The sequence below is a fragment of the Lithobates pipiens genome, unplaced genomic scaffold (assembly GCF_037356315.1).
Source record: "Lithobates pipiens isolate NorthernLeopardFrog02 unplaced genomic scaffold, aLitPip1_a1.2 Scaffold_13, whole genome shotgun sequence".
Lineage (NCBI taxonomy): Eukaryota > Metazoa > Chordata > Amphibia > Anura > Ranidae > Lithobates > Lithobates pipiens.
The window spans coordinates 301,676,202-301,695,903 of NW_027507718.1; the positions used below are offsets into that span (position 1 = coordinate 301,676,202).

General features: G+C 42.0%; 1 protein-coding gene across 1 annotated transcript in view; it reads left to right on the forward strand.

Moving 5' to 3' along the window:
* ADAD1 (adenosine deaminase domain containing 1) overlaps positions 1 to 19,702 on the forward strand; it is a 265,111-nt gene that overhangs the window by 75,012 nt on the left and 170,397 nt on the right. Inside the window, exon 3 of the mRNA XM_077476863.1 lies at positions 2,693 to 2,878. Coding sequence (XP_077332989.1) covers positions 2,693 to 2,878 — 186 coding nt within the window. The remainder of the gene's footprint in view (positions 1 to 2,692; positions 2,879 to 19,702) is intronic.

The following is a 19,702-nucleotide window of genomic DNA, read 5'->3' on the forward strand; positions in this document are numbered from 1 at the left end:
AACCGACATAGTTTATTACTATGGCTCTGTGTCCCCTGATGTACATCAAAGAAAAGGATTTTACTGGTAAACTGTTATAAAAATCCTATTTTGCTCACAGTGGACCACTGCATTCGGTCATATGGCTCTGACAAAATTTAGGGGATCTGTAGTCGTCACTGATGTGTTTTTTTCTTTCTTTCTTTCTTTCTTTCTTTCTTTCTTTCTTTCTTTCTTTCTTTCTTTCTTTCTTTCTTTCTTTCTTTCTTTCTTTCTTTCTTTCTTTCTTTCTTTCTTTCTTTCTTTCTTTCTTTCTTTCTTTCTTTCTTTCTCTTGGCTTATTCAAACCAACCTATGCTGATTGTAAGACCTGCTGGTGTGTGCCGTAAATAAACAGTGGCAATGCTGGGGTTGCAACCCGCTATGCCGAAAGAGTACTGCATTCAAAACATTTTTTCAGTGTGCACCACTTCAACATGATGGTGTGAAATACACCCAGAGAACAATGCCTTTTGGCTTATCTTGCTCTAGGCAAGGATACCCTGTGTAGTCCCATTGCAGCTGGTTTGAACAAGCTCAAAAGGCGTGCATATGAAAGATCAATTTAATGCAAGTAAACTTTCAGTGTATGTTCATGTATTAGTTACTTGTCTCACTGCTGATTGAAAGCAATAGGCTGTCTTCACCAACTTTTCTTTCACAGCTACACCCATTGGTAAACAAGACCATCTGATGACAATCACAGGCATAGGTGATAAATAACCCAGTAACTGGGTTGATTGTACGTGATGTCATTGCAGAAGAGCCCACAGAGTTAAAACCATGAGTTTCCATTGTCTAGGTTGGCAGTGTCTGCAATAACTGAAAACACAGCCACAGAAATGGCAACAGTAACAGGAGGATAAGCTGAGGGAATATCAACTTCCCCTTCCGCATGAAGTACAGTATTGGGGAAGCTGAGATGCATAGAAAGGATAAGAAATAAAGAAGGCAGGGAACGGGAGGAGGAAGTATAGGTGTCTGAGGCCAACCTGTTGAGGTGTATGATTGATGTGGCTCCAGTTTACAAGTTCTGTAGGTGTGTAGTATGCTGGCCAGGTGCATAATAATCAAGCCGGGGTGCCAAACCTTTAGGATCTTGTTGTTCAATTTTCGAATACTGTATGCGGTATTTCTTGTAGCGTTTTATTTCATGCTGCAATGAAAATGTGTGTGTGTATATATGTATGTATATATATATATCTATATATATATATATATATATATCTATATATATCTATATATTTATTTTTTATTTTTTCTCTCTCCACAGTTCTGTTCTCGGTGCATGTGCTGTAGTATATTGAGCACTTAAAGTGGTTGTAAACCCTTACAGACCACTTTGACCTACAGGTAAGCCTAGATTAAGGCTTGCCTTTAGGTCCATGAAATCTCTCCTAAACCTACACAGTTTCGGAGATGTTTGCAAAAAGATGGGGGCCGTAGACAACGGCGCTCAGGCGCACACTGAGCATGCCACTGCTAACGGCAATATGCCGTTAGTGGCGGCTCCCATGCGCGTGGGTGACGTCATCGCTGCTCCGGCGATGTGAGTGGCCGGAGCAGTGATGCCCGAAAGAAGATGGATGCTTCGTGCTACAGGGGACAGCGGTGACATCGCTGGCTCCTGTGTTAGGCAAGTGACACATAATGGACTACTATGCGATGCATAGTAGCCCATTATGCTTTACCTTTGAAGGGAGACAAAGAGGAAGTAAACCCATTAGGATTTACTTCTTCTTTAAGGGGGGTTCTTAGCCTTTCACAAGTGGTCCAGGGTTTGCTGGGGGTGTACCTACTCTCCCCACTCTAAATCGAACCTGTATATTTGCCTGAGGAGTACAGGTGTACTTTGGGTTTGGGTTCTCTTGAGTAGCTATTCCTCTATGGCTTTTAAGGTGAGAAACTGATTAAAAAGATCATTGACCTGGTCATCTATCTGCATGACCTTGCCTCAGGCTATCTGATTTCAATACACATAATTTGGACTGGGTCCCTGAATATGAACCCAAAAAAGTCATTAATATATTGATTGCTAACACAAGTAGTGTTTTGATGGCATAATTCCAGGGGAGACCTAAAGATACCAGCAAAGACTGACTGGCCCTACTGTAGTGTATCCAGATCTATCTAAAATAGAAAATGGCTGCGTGTAGGGGGAATAGCGACTGCATCCTTCTGAGCATGTGTGATTGGGCCAGATCTGATTAACCCTGCATGGGGTGGGCTGGTCCTTGCTAACCATGATTTCTTCTGCAAGGGTTATTGCTAAACAGGGCAAAGAGTTACAAACGCTTCCTTAGGGACACGTGGTGACTTCTAGTCATGTTAGTTGTCTGGCTAATACACTGATCCACTGAGTTTAATAAGGTTTCAATCCCTGAACTGAAAGAAGTATTTATTTGTAAAGTCAAAGCAGTGTCTGACATCTTTATGTCAGACACTGTCATGTTTGTTCAGTCAGGGAACAAAAAGCATTAAATCAAGAAGGAAAACACGACAGCTAGGAAGCTAGCATTTGTGAAATGAGGTAGCAATGTTGCTTCTGTCTGTCAGAAAAGGCTCCTTTAACCAAAAGTTGCAGTATTGCTTATTAGTGGACTTTTCTATTATATTCAAGATTGTTTGATTAATGCAGTTCTGACTTTGTTCCTGAATATGCTTTCTTTTTTAGGCAACTTTCCTGAACCTTTTTTATCCAAAGTTCTCCCTCCACCCACCTCACCTTTGACTCCTAAGAAGGTCCCTAGAGAATTCATTGTTAAATATAGACGGGGAGAAATCAATCCAGTTTCTGCTCTACATCAGTTTGTACAAATGCAGAGAATGGAACTTGTGCTGAAAGAGACGGTAACTACAGGTAGGTGAACGGAATTTGAACTTGTAGCATGCAATACAATTTTGAGAAAAAGTAGATTTGCTGCAGAAAAAGTTAATGCTTGACACTAGGGCTGCAACTAACGATTATTTTCCTAATCAATTAGTTGACTATTTATTTTTTCGATTAATCAGATAATAACCTTAAAAAAAAAAAAAAAAAAGTGTGGTCTATAGTTTAGTTAATATGGGAAGTATAAAAAAAGACATTTATTCTTAAGTATCTATATGCAGTGGTAAATATAAATAACCAACTATATGATTGGGAAGCAAAATCTCAAATCCAAGCTGAATAACAGACACAAATATTTTAAGAAAAAAAAAAAAATTAACCACTTCCGGACCACCACACGCCGATGTACGTCCCTACTTTGGGAACTGATATCGTTATGGCATAACCCCGTTATCCCCGTGTTCGGGCTGGCGGTCCGGTACACGATAAAAGTGGTCTCTGTGGCGGATTCGCCACGAGATCACTTTTTTTTATCGGTGGCGGGAGAGGGCCCCCAACCGTGATTCGCTGCCCTTCGCCGCTTACCGGAGTAGACAGGGTAAAATAAATAAGATAAAAAATTTTTTGAACGTGCCCCGTCCTGCAAATGAAAATGGTGCTCAAACCACATGTGAGGTATCGCCGCGATTGGTAGAGCGAGAGCAATAATTCTAGTCCTAGACCTCCTCTGTAACCCAAAACATGCAACCTGTAGAATTTTTTTAAATGTCGCCTATGGAGATTTTTAAGGTCAAAAGTTTGTCGCCATTCAATGAGTGGACGGAATTTTGAAACATGACATGTTGGGTATCAAATTGCTTGGCGTAACATTATATTTCACAATATAAAAAAAATTGGGCTAACTTTACTGTTTTATTTTTTAATAAAAAAAGTGTATTTTTTTAAATGCGCTTGTAAGACCGCTGCACAAATACGGTGTGACAAAAAGTATTGCAATGACTGCCATTTTATTATCTAGGGTGTTAGAACCCCCAAACATTATACTTTTTTTTTTATTTTTTCTAGGTAAAACAAAAAACTGTTTACAAGTTTAAAAACACCACATCTAAAAGAGGTCCGATCTTAACCACTTCCCGACCAGCGCACGACGATGTACGTCGACAGAATGGCACGGGCAGGCATATTGGCGTACATGTACGTCCAATATTCGTTGCCGCCGTGCCATCGGGAGCGCGCCGGCGGCGGCGCGCTGGTCGGGACCCCCGTGAGTCCGGTCGCGGGACCCGCGGACTCAATCGCCGCGGGCATCCCCGCGATCGTCTCACGGAGCGGCCGAATGGAGGAAATGCTGTATAAACAACATTTTCCCATTCTGCCTAGCAACTAGTGACGCTGATCTCTGCTCCATGTGATTGGAGCAGAGATCAGTGTACACTAAATGACAGCCCAACCCCCCCCACAGTTAGTAACACACCCCTAGGAACACTTAACCCCTACACTGCCACCCACTGGTTAACCCTTCATTGCCAGTGTCATTTACACAGGAATCACTGCATTTATATAGCAGTGATTACTGTATAAATGACAATGGTCCCAAAAATGTGTCAAAAATGTCCGATGGGTCCCCCACAATGTCGCAGTCACAATAAAAATTGCAGATCGCCGCCATTACTAGTAAAAAAAAAAATAATAAAAAATTATTAATAAAAATGCTATAAAACTATCCCTATTTTGTAAACGCTATAACTTTTGCGCAAACCAATCAATAATCGCTTATTGCGATTTTTTTTTTTACCAAAAATATGTAGAAGAATACGTATCGGCCTAAACTGAGGGAAAAAAATGTTTTATATATTTTTGGGGGATATTTATTATTACAAAAAGTAAAAAATAATGCGTTTTTTTCAAAATTATCGCTCTATTTTTGTTTATAGCGCAAAAAATAAAAACCGCAGGGGTGATCAAATACCACCAAAAGAAAGCTCTATTTGTGGGAAAAAAAGGACGTTAATTTTGTTTGGGAGCCACGTCGCACGACCGCGCAATTGTCAGTTAAAGCGACGCAGTGCCGAATCGCAAAAAGTGGTCTGGTCTTTGACCAGCAAATTGGTCCGGTCTGAAAGTGGTTAAAGTGGTTAAAGACTGTTTTGCTGATTTTCAGACAGAACTGTAAAGTTATATGCTCGCCATACAAAAACATTTTTTAAGAAAGTTTGCTTGATTTTCTAATCGTTGGTGGGGTCAAATCGACATTCTTTTCTACCACAATGATTTGAAAATTGGAAGGAGCAGAGTGGAAAACAGAAATTTTCAGACAGTGTATTGGTTTTTGTTCAGAAATTAGATTCATTTTAAAACTAAGTGAAATTTTCGAATAAAACCTCTTATACGTAACATTTTTTTATTATCGCTTTTGGTTTCCTCAAAGGTAATACAACTGATATAATGTATAAATATATGCAAACTGATTACTGCTGAATTACTGAACTACAATCTATAACCATGGACTACCAGTCCATGAAGAAACATGTACATCAAACTGCATTCCAGGTTGATATGAAAAAAAAAAAAAATTTAATGCAGTTATGTATTCATTTAAAACCAACTTATTTTTAAATGTAGTTGATGCATGTTTCTGAATCTCTTGCCATCGGCTGCCTGTAATGCCCTGCATAGACTAGGAGAGGCAGGGGCAACATTGGAACTGGTCAGGCTCTGCAGCTTTGCACATGTGCAGACAGGGGAGTTTGCCCACTGAAGGAGGAAGAATAGTGATAACTTGCATTGCCCAATCAGCAGGTTGGGTACATTCCTGACCAAGCTGTACTGTTGAGGCCGAGAATGTGGCTGCATGTGGTGAATCTGTCGTAATAAATAAAACCTAATTAAAAAAAATAATTTCTTTTTTATATATTTCAGGTGAACATTGAACTGTCTGCCTAGGGTTCAGCTTTGAGAGATAAAAGTGATGTTGCTGGTCCCTTTTTGAGGGCGGAAATGCGTCCAAGGCATTTGTTTTGTATGTGGAGTGCACAGTGTAATGCCCTGTACACACAGTCGGACTTTCCCACCGAAAATGTGCGATCGGATCGTGTTGTCAGAAAATTCGATCTTGTGTGGGCTCCATCTGACTTTTTCCATTGGAATTTACGACACACAGTTTGAGATGTGGATCTAAAAGTTTGGGCCAAATTCCGTAGGAAAAAATCTGACGGATTTTGTCGTCGGAAAGTCCGATTGTGTGTACAGGGCATAAGAATTAATAAAAAAAAAAAAAATGCAAATTGCTGCAAAAATGCACTACATGCTTTTCTGAAGCTTCTCCATTGAAGTACGGTATATTAAACCAAACCAAACACAGTTTTGCATTGAAAAAAATAAGCAGCCGCTGAAAAAAGCATAGATGTGAATGGGAAACCATGTTAAATGAACTGTAGTGCGTTTTAGCAAACAAGTACCAAAACCCGCCTAGATAGAACCAGGCTTAAGATGTGTAGTAGTAGTAGTAGTAGTAGTAGTAGCAGCATGATTTATTTTTTTCTATCACCTGTTAACATGGGGTTAAAAAAACTAAAATTAGCCCTTAATTGTACTAAAAGAGCAGATGATGGCTACTATAAGGGGCTCATTTATACTGTGAAACAATGAAAGTGATAATATATATTACTTTAAACTTTCTAAATCTTTTAAATTAAATTAGTACTAAAAGCTTAGACCTTTTTTTTTTATCTGATCATTTTGACCGCTGGGCACTTAAACTCCCTTCCTAACCAGACCAATTTTCAGTTTTCGGTGCTCTCACATTTTGAATGACAATTACTCAGTCATGCAACACTGTACCTATATGACATTTCTGTCCTTTTTTTCACACAAATAGAGTTCTTTCGGTGGTATTTAATCACTGCTGCTTTTTGTTTGCGCTATAAAAGAAAAAAAAGAGAAAATTCAGTTTTTTTAAAAAAAATGCATTTTTCTTTTTCTGTTATAAAATTTTTCAAATTAGTAATTTTTCTTCATAAATTTTTTGCCAAAATTTATATTGCTACATATCTATAACCCAAATCGGGGTATATTATTTGGTCTTTGTGAAAGTTAGTGCCAATCTCTGAAAATTGATTGCACCTGATGTACTGATGGCCTATCTCATTTCTTGAGACCCTAACAAGCCAGGAAAGTACAAATACCCCCCATATGACCCCTTTTTGGAAAGTAGACATTCCAAGATATTTAGTAAGAGACAGTGAGTTTTTTTTTAAGTCGGAATTTTTTCCCCACAATTCTTTCCAAAATCAATATTTTTTTTTCCCCACAAAATTGTTATATTAGCAGGTTATTTCCCACACAAAGCATATGCATAGCACAAAATACACCCCAAAACACATTCTGTTAGTCCTTCCTGAGTATGGCGATATCACATGTGTGAGACTTTTACACAGCGTGGCCACATACAAAGGTGCAACATGCCGGGAGCACCATCAGGTGTTCTTGGAGCATAAATTACACACATAATTTTTTGACTATCTATTACACTTTTGAAGGCCCTGGAGTACCAGGACAATGGAAAAGCCCCAAAAATTACCCCATTTTGGAAAGAAAAAAACTCAATGTATAACCTATGAGGCATAATGAGTCTTTTGAACATGTAATTTTTTTTCTACAAGTTTTTGGAAAATGTGTAAAGAAAATGAAAACGCATTTTTCTTATATTCACCGACCGACACAGCTCCTCACTTAGCCATTGGGTTGTATACCTCACCTCTAGGAGAAATACTAGGCAAAGTTGTAATACAACACTCAGAACTTTCAGTTCCGCCCATGGGGGCAGCCCCTTGGGTATCAACCCTCCTGCCTGCTAGCAGACCTCAGTTTTATTTTGCCTATTGAAGGAGAAAGACCTAGGAACCCTGCAGGCCCATAGGTCCATGTTTTTTTTTTTTATGCAGAAGCTTCGCTTTTTGCGCAAGATGAGTGATCCGGTGATCTTCTATCAACAGCCGGCTGGGTGACAGGCTTGTTCACTTATCCTTGTAGTCTCCCCAGTCCGGCCATCGAGTGCGTGCAGGTCACAGCTATGGCTCGGCAGGCCACAACATACCTAAGCTCCAGAGGTGGTCGTGAGCTTTTATGCTACGGGGCGTACAAATGACCTGGCTACTGATGTCTGTGTCACATTATGCCAAGGCCAGTAGCTTTCCCTGTACTGATCAGGAGTAGGTCTACAGTGGAATGTCTCCCAGCTCTTCAGGACTGGTAAGTACTATTGATGCCATAAATTTTTCCCCTTGCAGGGAGGAGACCACAGTGCGGATTGACTGCATTCAGAAGGACCGGATGCATAAAAACCGGTTCAGATCCTTCAGATCTAGGATAGGTCTGGCACTTCCATTTGGCTTTGGAACGGTGAAGAGATTTGAGTAAAACCCTGAACCCTGTTCTTTTGGGTCCACTTCTACTATCACCCCCTCGGCCGAGCGGGAACGCCCCTTCACAAGAAAGCTTTTGGGCTCTGCTTGGGAGGCTTTCGCCCCCAAGTCTTTTTATGTCCCTGGGCTCGGCCTTGAGCCTTTCCTGTAGAGAAGGACGTCGCCACTACTTAGAGCTTGATGCTCCGGGAGAGAGAGCACGCCTGAATGAAGGATGCTTGCTCCTTTTGACTGGAAGTAGAGTAGATTTACCCCCTGAATTTTTTTGGACGAATTTGTCTAATTCTTCTCCAAACGTTCCCCTTTGAACGGGAACCCAATAAAATGCTTCTTGCATTACAGCTCAGCTGCCCAATTTTTTAGCCATAGGGCCCTTCGCATGTGTACCAACATGAGGGACAAACATGATGCTTGTTGGACAGAATCCAAAATTGCATCAATCATGAAACACAGAATATGAGGCAATTCTGCATACTTCTCTACTTCCTCGCTGGGAAGGAGCCCAAGCATCTGCTTAACCTGTTCCTTGAGGAACTGGCATAACCCCACGGCTGCTACTGTAGGTTGCACTACAGCGCTAGTCATGGAGAAGGAGGCTTTTAATAAGGTTTCCAGCTTCTTATCAGTTGGATCTTTAAATACCTGCGCACTATCCAAGGGACAAGTCAGGTTTTTATTCACGCAAGAGACAGCCGCATCAACAGAGGGGACCCCCCACTTCTTGGTGAAACTTTCCTCCAGAGGATAATGCATAGAAAACCTTTTAGGAGGAGCAAACAGTTTATCGGGATGTCCCCAATCCTCATACATCAATTCATCCATTAAGGGATGAATTGGAAAGGAATAGGCAGTCTGTGGGGCTTTCCTGACTCCCAGGGAAGAAACAGAGGACGTAGCGACTTCAGCCGCAGGCATTCTGAATGTGGTACGCACCCATTCAGTATAATACTGCACCTGTTTTCTGAGCGCCTGGGAGGAGGGGACTCTCTGCTCTTCCTCTGATTCAGCCGACTGCTCAGGATCCCTGTCCCGAGACAGGGATCTCTCCTCATTTTCAGAAGAATCATCTGAGAGAGGAATTTCAGCAGAGGGAGGGTATCTACCCCTTTTCCTGCTATCTTTCAGGGAAGCAGAAATAAAATTCATTATTCTCCCTTCAAAACCCTCCAATGTAGCCCTAAGGGAGTCCTCAGTGACATAAACCGGGGCTGGGACATTAGGAGAGGCTGCAAAACCTGACAGGGACACTGACTCGTCTTGAGAGGCTGGCTCCACTATTGCAGGGGGGGATGGTAACTTACAGGCACTTTTAGAACACCTGGACTTAGGCGGTGATTTACCAGTGCCTTTGCTACCTCCCCCCCGAGACCCTCTTATGAGGAGACATAGTCCTAAGTTACAAAGCAGAGGTACTAGTACAAGTGCAATCACTGTTGTGCTTAAAGTCTCACCATAAATATATATGCTTAAACTGCACAACCTGATGCTGAGTAGGTGTCTAAGGTTTGCCTGGATCCAATCCCCACGGATGCTTACTGCCCACAGCTCCTGTGTCTCCACTTACAGCCCCCTGACGCTCTGGGCTTTTAAAATCTGGTGCCTGCGCAGTACAGCGCCGTGCACACTGATGTGCACGGCTCACAACCACACTCCCCCCTCCTCCATTAGGCCAGGAACGCGCCCGGCGCGCATGCACAAGGACCGTGGGATCCAGGGAGGGGAAAGGAGAACTCCACCGGAGCTGCGTGGGACCCCCAGACTACGTGGGACCCCTGTGTTACCTTGTTGTGGCAGGGACTGCAGTGGAGACGTGAGACAGCTGGAGAACCAGGCTTCACTGAGCGTGTGTACTGAAAGGCATGCAAGTATGCATCAGGCTGCTCTTACTCCCTCTAGTGGGGGAAACCAGGTAAGACCTACAGCTACTCACAATGAAGAAATCCATCATATAATTATATATAGGATTAACTTCCCTTACCTGTCCTCGCTGCAGGAATTGCTGAAACAAATTCCAGCCTTCACCCATCACGGCGGGCAGTGTTAGCCAACCTTCAGGTTTATCTGTGGAAGAGCCTCCTACCTGGACCATGTAAAAGACTCTGCCAGAAACTTTCGTGTGCTCTTTATAAACAGTACACCAAGTCTGGTTTTCCCAGAGCCCAGTCTTCCAATAGGAGAGGACTTACAGGCCAAACCTCGTTTCTTCGGCTGACAAGGCTCGGGTACCATACCATCTTGGGAGTCAAATATCGGCCCACCAGGTATGAATCTGGTTTGTTGTAGCCCTTAGGCCCCCGCAGGGACCTGCACAGAGCTAAAGTTTAACGTGACCAACCACCATAGACACTGGCGAAAAAACTGAGGTGCCTCCCATATGGCAGGGGTTATATAGGGGAGGAATTCTCCTTAATTGGGGTCAACCAGTGTCCAATCACCAGAGGTGCCTATATAACCCACTATGTAATGAAGCTCCTGTGTTTTTTTCCATGTAGGTGAGAAATGTCAGAATTTGCCTGGATGGGAAGTGGTTAAAGGTGCTATTGAATGAAATTAAATTTTCTAGGACTGCAACTAATGATTATTTTCATAATCGATTAGTTGGCCGATTTATTGTTTCGATTAATCGGTTAATAACCTTTAAAAAAAAAAGTGGGTCAAATTGACGTTCGTTTTCAACCACAGTGACAGGAAAATTTGGAAATAGAAAACTTCTCAGTTAAAGGAATTTGCAGACAGTGTATGTGGTTTTTGTTCAGAAATTAAGTGAAAATTTCAAACAAAATACTTTCAGTGAATTTACAAATATTTTTCACCTGAATATTCTCACCTAAAAATTGATCCATGAGGCCAGCCTAAGGCTCGGTACTCACATATGCAGTTTTTACTTTTGATCTGTTTCTGCCGTGCTTTTTGCTGTGCGTTTTTGATTTTTGCGCACGTGATTTTACTGCAGTTTGCATTTTTTTTTTGGGGCATATTAAAAAAACACGAATTTCTGCAAAACGCATTACATTCTTTTCTGCAGCTTCTCCATTGAAGTATATTGAACCAAAAAAGCACAGTTTTGCGTTAAAAGTCCCTGACCCTTTCCAAATATGCAGCGGCTGAAAAAAGCACAGATATGAACGTATCCCATAGGATAAGTAAATGAACCATTAAACATATAGATGTGAACCAGGCCTAAGACGTTTAGTAACATAATGGGGTTAACAAGACTAAAATTAGCCCTTTATAGTACAAAAAAAAGCAGATAACTTTTGTAGAACAGTGAAAGTAATATTTACAGTACTGATTATAATAATGTACTATAAAGGGCTCATTTTAGTTTTCGCTTTTTAACCCCATTATGTTACTAGCCGATTAATCGATTATGAAAATAGTAATCGATTAATTTCATAATCGATTAGTTGTCGATTAATCGATTAGTTGTTTCAGCCCTAAAATTTTCACCACGTCAGTGACAATCCATACATTTACAGAAACCAAAACCAGTAAGTTCAGATATGTGTAATAGAATGTAATGACACATAACAAAAAGAGTATTGAATGCATGAAAGGGAGGTGCAAAAATGCATGGAAAGCCAAGACACCAATCTGAAATCTATCAGTAATTATAAAGCAATCCTGCCCCTCGTCAATGCAAGTTAATATCAGCTGGTTCAGTCTCTCCTGATGGCCTATAAAAAGATATCACATAAACCTTTCATGATGGGTAAACGTAAAGAGCTTTGCAACAAGATTTCTAAACTACTGGATGTTCCAGTGAGCACTGTTGGAGCCATAATACAGAAGTTTAAAGAACATCATTTCACCATAAACCGGCCACGACCGGGTGCTCCTCGCATGATTTGACAGAGGAGTGGAAAGAATTATCTGCAGTTGTCCAAGAGCTAAGGACCGCTTGTGGAGAGCTTCAAAAAGACCTGGAAGGTACAATTGTTTCAAAGAAAACAATAAGTAATGCACTCAAACACTGTGGTCTGTATGCATGATCACCATACAGGACTTCATTACTGAAGAAAAAACATGTTGGAGCCTGTGAAATACTGGGAAAATAATAATCTGGTCAAGCCTAAGAAATACTGGCCGATCATATTCTGGTCAGATGAGACCAAAATTTAACTCTTTGGGTGCCATAATACACACCATGTTTAGAGGTTAAATGGCACTGCACATCACCCCAAAAACCCCATACCAACAGTGAAGTTTGTAGGTGGGAGCATCATGTTGTGCTGTTTTCTCGGCATACGGTACTGGCAAACATTGAAGGAAGGATGAATGGAAAAAGTGTATCAAGACATTCTTGATAAAAATCTGCTTCAATGTACCAGAATTTGAAGATGAAACGAGAGTGGATGTTTTCAGCATTACAATGATCTCAAACAAAAAGCATGGGAAACTCAAAGAAAGAGAAAATGAAGCTGCTCAAATGGCCCAGCCAATTTACCTGACTTGAATCGGATAGAAAATATATGGGAAGAACTAAAGATCAGAATTCGTAGAAGAGGACCACGGAACCTTCAAGATTTAAAGACACTAAAGAAGAATGGGATAAAATCACATGTGAGCAATGCATGTGACTAGTTTCTCCATACAGGAGGCATCTTGAAGCAGTCATTGCAAACAAAGGATTTTGTACGTAGCATTAAATAAATTTTAGTTTGCGTGTTCAATACTTTTTCCCTGTGTCATTTCATTTTATTACATGTAACATAATTTCTGAACTTATTTGTTTTGGTTTCTTTGCATGTATGAATTGCATGTGTTACTAAGGATGAGCTCAGGTGTGTTTCGCAATCCGCACGTGCAGAGCCCGCCAGGAAGACAGCACTGCATAGTGCAAATCGCAGGCAGTAAGACATTTACCCGATCCGTGCCTGCAGAGATCGATAAATGTCTCACTGCCTGTGATTAGCACTGTGCAATGCTGACTTCCTGGCGGGCTCTACACGTGTGGGTTGCGAACGTGCCTGAGCTCATCCTTAGTTGCCAACATGTGGTTATCTCTATAGCTATTAATTTTTTTTTTTTTTTTCTACATTTTACAAATTATAAAGTGCACTAACAGAACCTCACTAAATTTAAGTCAAATCAATATTTTGTGCGACTACCCTTTTGTCTTCAAACCAGCATCAATTCTGTAGGTACTCTTGCACAGTTTTTGAAGGGACTCAGCAGGAAGGTTGTTCCAAACATCTTGGGGATCTAACCACAGATCTGTGAATGTAAGCTGCCTCATCCAGGTCTCTTCATGTAATCCCAGACAGACTTGCTTATGCTGAGATCAGGGCTCTGTGGGGGCCAAACAATCACGTTCAGGTCATTGTTCGTTACGCTGAAGATAGTTCTTAATGACATTGGCTATATGTTTGGGGTCGTCCTGCTGCAGAATACATTTGGGGCCAATCCCACACCTCCCTGATCTGTGTCATGATGGATAAATGTCTTCATGTATTTCTCAGCATTTAGGACCGTAGATGCAGTGGTTAGCCAAGGAAAGTTATTGCAGTAAATGAAAGGCATATAATGTTTACTTCCCTTCGACATTGGAAGATGTCCAGCAGTGTCATCAGCACAGAACTGGCAGAAACCAAGGGAACCCAGTTACACCCAGCTACTGGGTCTGACCAGTATTGATCTTCATGGAAAAACTGTGGCCAAAATGCATAAAAACATAGGAAGTAGGGTTCAATAAAATGGCAACAGTTGTTCTGGAACAATGGAGCTAAATATGAAATATTTAACTATAGCAGGAGGCAGTTGGCTGAAGGGCTGGAGAGCAGCGGTACCCTGGCTGTTTGGGGCTGTTGGCACAGTTAGTTTTCCTCATTGTTGACAACTTTACTTTGCGCACATTCCATGGTGTATGTATAGTGTGCCTGTGCCCTGTGCTATATGATTCAGATAGGAGTAATTTTGAGGTACTTGTCAATTTCATATTTTGGGGTACAGGACATGGACCACTCTCCCTTCTATTTCTTGGTTTACTGTGTGCACAGCTTGCTACAAAACTAAAGACTCATGGAGTGAGGTATGGTAATAGGGGAGGTGCCATGTCCTCTTAGTGTCCAATCTTCTAATGGCAGTGTTCATTTCGTAGACTAAAATATTTTTGTTCGCTAAATCTAACACTAGTTTCGTCTACTTAAATACGACTATTCAGATTACTAAAATACGACTAAAATGGCATTTCAATTAAAAGCCTTTAAATAAAACTAAACTGAAAATTTACATCAAATTGAACACTACTCTGCTGGCCATTTCTAAATTTGCAACACAATTCCATCCAGAGCCTATAATAAAATAAAAGCGCATTAAAGTTTAAACCTCTATTGCACTGCCGCATAATAAGTAAGGGGCATCTACTAAGCTACTGAAAGGGGAAACAAAAATAAGAAAAAGGCTTCTCTTATATTTTTTTTCTTAATATTTAATGTTGGTAATAAATTCAGGTAAATGGTTCTTACAGTTTATTTTTTTATTTTTTTTTTTATTTTTTTTTTGTATCTTAAATTTGCACTTCTGTTTGTCGAAAAGCAATACTTTTGTTTGTTTATGAAAGTTGGTTTTATTCATAAAGACGTTGTATATCACAACAGCTAAATCTTTGTCTGTAGTGCACGTTCAAACCTTAAAGCGGAGTTCCACCCAAAAACTGAACTTCTGCTTTAAGCACTCCTCCGCACCCTTACATGCCACATTTGGTATGTAATTTTTTTTTTAAGAGGGGGACTTCCTGTCCCACTTCCTCCTTCCACCCATGAACCACCAAGGCGACTCCTCCTTTTGCGTTAGGCGGCCCCCCCTCTAGGCAATCTCCTGGGACACGTGACAGATCGCTTGTCCACTCCGGGAGCACAGCGCCGACTCGCACATGCGCCGTGAGTGCCCGGCCGTGAAGCTGAAAGCTGTCACAACCGGGTGCTCAGTGTGGCAATGGAGGCACCAGAGGAGGTGGAGAGGAGCGACACTCCGTTTGGCCGCATTTCTGGACCATGGAACAGGTTAGTGTCTGTTTATTAAAAGTCAGCAACTACACTTTTTGTGGCTGCTGGCTTTTAGTAAACATAAAAAGCATGGCACTCCGCTTTAATACCATAAATAACATGTTATTAGATTTTTACCTCAGGAGTATATAATACGTTTGCATAACATTTTTAAACCACTTAACCACTTTCAGACCGGACCAATTTGCTGGTCAAAGACCAGACCACTTTTTGCGATTCGGCACTGCGTCGCTTTAACTGACAATTGCGCGGTCCTGCGACGTGGCTCCCAAACAAAGTTAACGTCCTTTTTTTCCCACAAATAGAGCTTTCTTTTGGTGGTATTTGATCATCCCTGCGGTTTTTATTTTTTGCGCTATAAACAAAAATAGAGCGATAATTTTGAAAAAAACGCATTATTTTTTTACTTTTTGTAATAATAAATATCCCCCAAAAATATATAAAAAAACATTTTTTTTCCCTCAGTTTAGGCCGATACGTATTCTTCTACATATTTTTGGTAAAAAAATCGCAATAAGCGATTATTGATTGGTTTGCGCAAAAGTTATAGCGTTTACAAAATAGGGATAGTTTTATAGCATTTTTATTAATAATTTTTTATTATTTTTTTTTTTACTAGTAATGGCGGCGATCTGCGATTTTTATTGTGACTGCGACATTGTGGGGGACCCATCGGACATTTTTGACACATTTTTGGGACCATTGTCATTTATACAGTAATCACTGCTATATAAATGCAGTGATTCCTGTGTAAATGACACTGGCAGTGAAAGGGTTAACCAGGGGGTGGCAGTGTAGGGGTTAAGTGTTCCTAGGGGTGTGTTACTAACTGTGGGGGGGTTGGGCTTTCATTTAGTGTACACTGATCTCTGCTCCAATCACATGGAGCAGAGATCAGCGTCACTAGTTGCTAGGCAGAATGGAAAAATGTTGTTTATACAGCATTTCCTCCATTCGGCCGCTCCGTGAGACGATCGCGGGGATGCCCGCGGCGATCGAGTCCGCGGGTCCCGCAACCGGACTCACGGGGGTCCCGACCAGCGCGGGAGCGCGCCGCCGGCGGCGCGCTCCCGATGGCACGGCGGCAACGAATATTGGACGTACATGTACGCCAATATGCCTGCCCGTGCCATTCTGTCGACGTACATCGTCGTGCGCTGGTCGGGAAGTGGTTAAGGACCGGTCCTCTTCTTTTTTTTTTTTTTTTTTTTTTTTAGATGTAGTGTTTACAAGTTAACCACTTGCCGCACGCCGATGTACGTCGGCAGAATGGCACGGGCACGGTGCCAGCGGCAGTCGGATTCCGTGCAGGAGCGATCCGGGATGAGGGGCCGGCCATTCATTCATGGCCACCCCCTCGCGATCGCTCCTGACGAATGAAATGCTTCCCCTACATCACTTCCTCTCCTGTATTGTAAACACAGGCAGAGGAAGTGATGTAATCTCTCCTTGTGTCAGTCTTTTTTGTTCCGGCACCGAGGAGAGATGATCAGTGAGTTGCACCAACACACTACACTAACAGTAGAACATGCCAGGCACACTTTCACCCCCCGATCGCCCCCTCCCAATCACCTCCTGCACTCCCAGTCACAGTGACACCAATTGCATTTTTAATTTTTTTTTATTATTGCATTGGTGTCATTTGTGACTGCAATAACTGTTAAGGCAGTTAGGGTTAGCCCCCTTTAGGTCTAGGGTACCCCCCTAACCCCCCCAATAAAGGTTTAAGCCTGTGATCACCCCCCGTCGTCAGTGTCACTAATAAGCGATTGTTTTTCTGATCGCTGTATTAGTGTCACAGGTGACGCTAGTTAGGCAGGTAGGTATTTAGGTTCGCCGCAGCTTTTTATAGCATCAGGGACCCCCATATACTACCGCATAAAGCCCCCTGATTGCCCCCTAGTTAACCCTTTCACCAGTGATCACCATATAACTGTTACAGGTGACGTTGGTTGGTTATTTTTTTATAGTTTCAGGGCACCCGCCATTGATTACCTAATAAAGGTTTAACCCCCTGATCACCTGGCGGGTGATATAAGTTTGAGGGTCAGATAGGGTCTGCGTCGCCCCAGGCAGCGTCAGGTTAGTGCCAGTACCGCTAACACCCACGCGCAAAGCATACACCTCCCTTAGTAATATAGTATCTGAACAGATCAATATCTGATCTGATCAGATCTATATTAGCGTCGCCAGCAGTTTAGGTTTCCCAAAAACGCATTGTTAGCGGGATCAGCCCAGATACCTGCTAGCACCTGCGTTTAGCCCCTCCACCAAGCCCAGCCCAGCCCACCCAAGTGCAGTATCAATCTATCACTGTCACTTACAAAACACAACACACATAACTGCAGCATTCACAGTCAGGCTTGATCCCTGCAATCGCTAACAGTTTTTTTTTTTTTTTTTTGTAGCGTTTTGATACAGTCGCTGACAGCCTAGGTTCTTTTTTACCTGTGAGTCTCACTAGTGTACCCCTAAATTTAGAGCCCAAAATGGCAAAGCGAAGGTACACTAGTGAAGAGGCCTACACGTTTCTGAGCATGACAGATAGTGAAGAGAAAGTCACTCGTCTGTCAGATTCAGGCTCAGAATATGATCCTGTAGAGGACAGCGGCTCCATGACAGATAGCTCTGACGACGGAGATGAGGTCCCTGTTAAGGGCAGGCGTACCCGATCCCGAACTTCTTCTGTTGTTGAGGTGCAAGAATCGCAGGTCCCTCATATGGAGCGGAGACGTACTAGAGCCGCTCATCCTTCTGGTGAACTGGCAAGCACCAGCGGCCTAGTACACCTTGGACGTACATCCAGCACTGCAGTATCACATGGTGACGTGGCGAGTCCCATAAGTGCAGTTCAAGCTGGCGAGGTGTCAAGCACAAGTAGTGTCCCGCTGCCACCAAGACGAAGACGTTGTACCCATAGTGCCCTTCCTGCAGAATTCGCCAATCCTGATTGGGTGCCCACCACTTCTGCAGAACCCGTACTTCCCCCATTCACTGGCCAACCTGGCATTAACGTGGAAACAGTTGATTTTACGACACTTGATTTTTACTCACTGTTTTTCACTGAAGATCTCTATAGATTCTTTTGTGGACCAAAGCAATTTGTACGCTGGTCAACACATCGCCACTATTACCCGGTCCGCCCTTGCCAGACATTGGAAACCAATTACGGTTTCCGAATTTAAGATCTTTCTGGGCCTCTCCCTCAACATGGGCATAACCAAAAAGAGTGAGTTGCGGTCATATTGGTCCACTGACCCAATTCACCATATGCACATGTTCTCTGCTTCCATGTCCAGGGCGCGATGCGGGCAGATTTTGCGGTTCATGCACTTCAGCGACAATGAACTCTGTCGTCCTCGTGGAGACCCTGCATACGACCTTAGAAAGCCTAAAGGGCGGTGCTTGACTTTCGGGGCCCCGTACGCAGCTAGGCTCCCAAAAAATCCCACACATGTGGTATCCCCGTACTCGGGAGAAGCAGCAGAATTTATTTTGGGGTGTCATTTCACATATGCCCATAGCATGTGTGAGCAATATATCATTTAGTGACAACTTTGTGAAAAAAAAAAAGTTTGTAATTTTCCCGCAACTTGTGCCAAAATATAAAATATTCCATGGACTCAACATGCCTCTCAGCAAATAGCTTGGGGTGTCTACTTTCTAAAATGGGGTCATTTGTGGGGGTTTTGTGCCATCTTTGCATTTTATGGCCTTCAAAACTGTGATAGGTAGTGAGCAGTGAAATTACAAATGTATGCCCTTAGAAATCCTGAAGGCGGTGCTTGGCTTTCGGGGCCCCGTACGCGGCTAGGCTTCCAAAAAGTCGACCACATGTGGTATCCCCGTACTCAGGAGAAGCAGCAGAATGTATTTTGGGGTACAATACCACATATAACCATGGCATGTGTGAGCAATATATCATTTAGTGACAACTTTGTGTAAAAAAAAAAATAATATTTTTTTTTGTCATTATTCAATCGCTTGAGGCAAAAAAATAAAATATTCAATGGGCTCAACATGCCTCTTATCAATTTCCTTAGGGTGTCTACTTTCCAAAATGGGGTCATTTGGGGGGTGTTGTACTGCCCTGCCATTTTAGCACCTCAAGAAATGAGATAGGCAGTCATAAACTAAAAGCTGCGTAAATTTCAGAAAATGTACCTTAGTTTGTAGACGTGACAACTTTTGCGCAAACCAATAAATATACACTTATTGCCTTTTTTTTTTACGAAAGACATGTGGCTGAATACATTTTGGCCTAAATGTATGACTAAAATTGAGTTTATTGCATTTTTCTAATAACAAAAAGTAGAAAATATCATTTTTTTTTTTTTCAAAATTTTCGGACTTTTTACGTTTTATATCGCAAAAAATAAAAATCGCAGTCAGTCAAATACCTTTAAAAGAAAGCTCTATTTGTG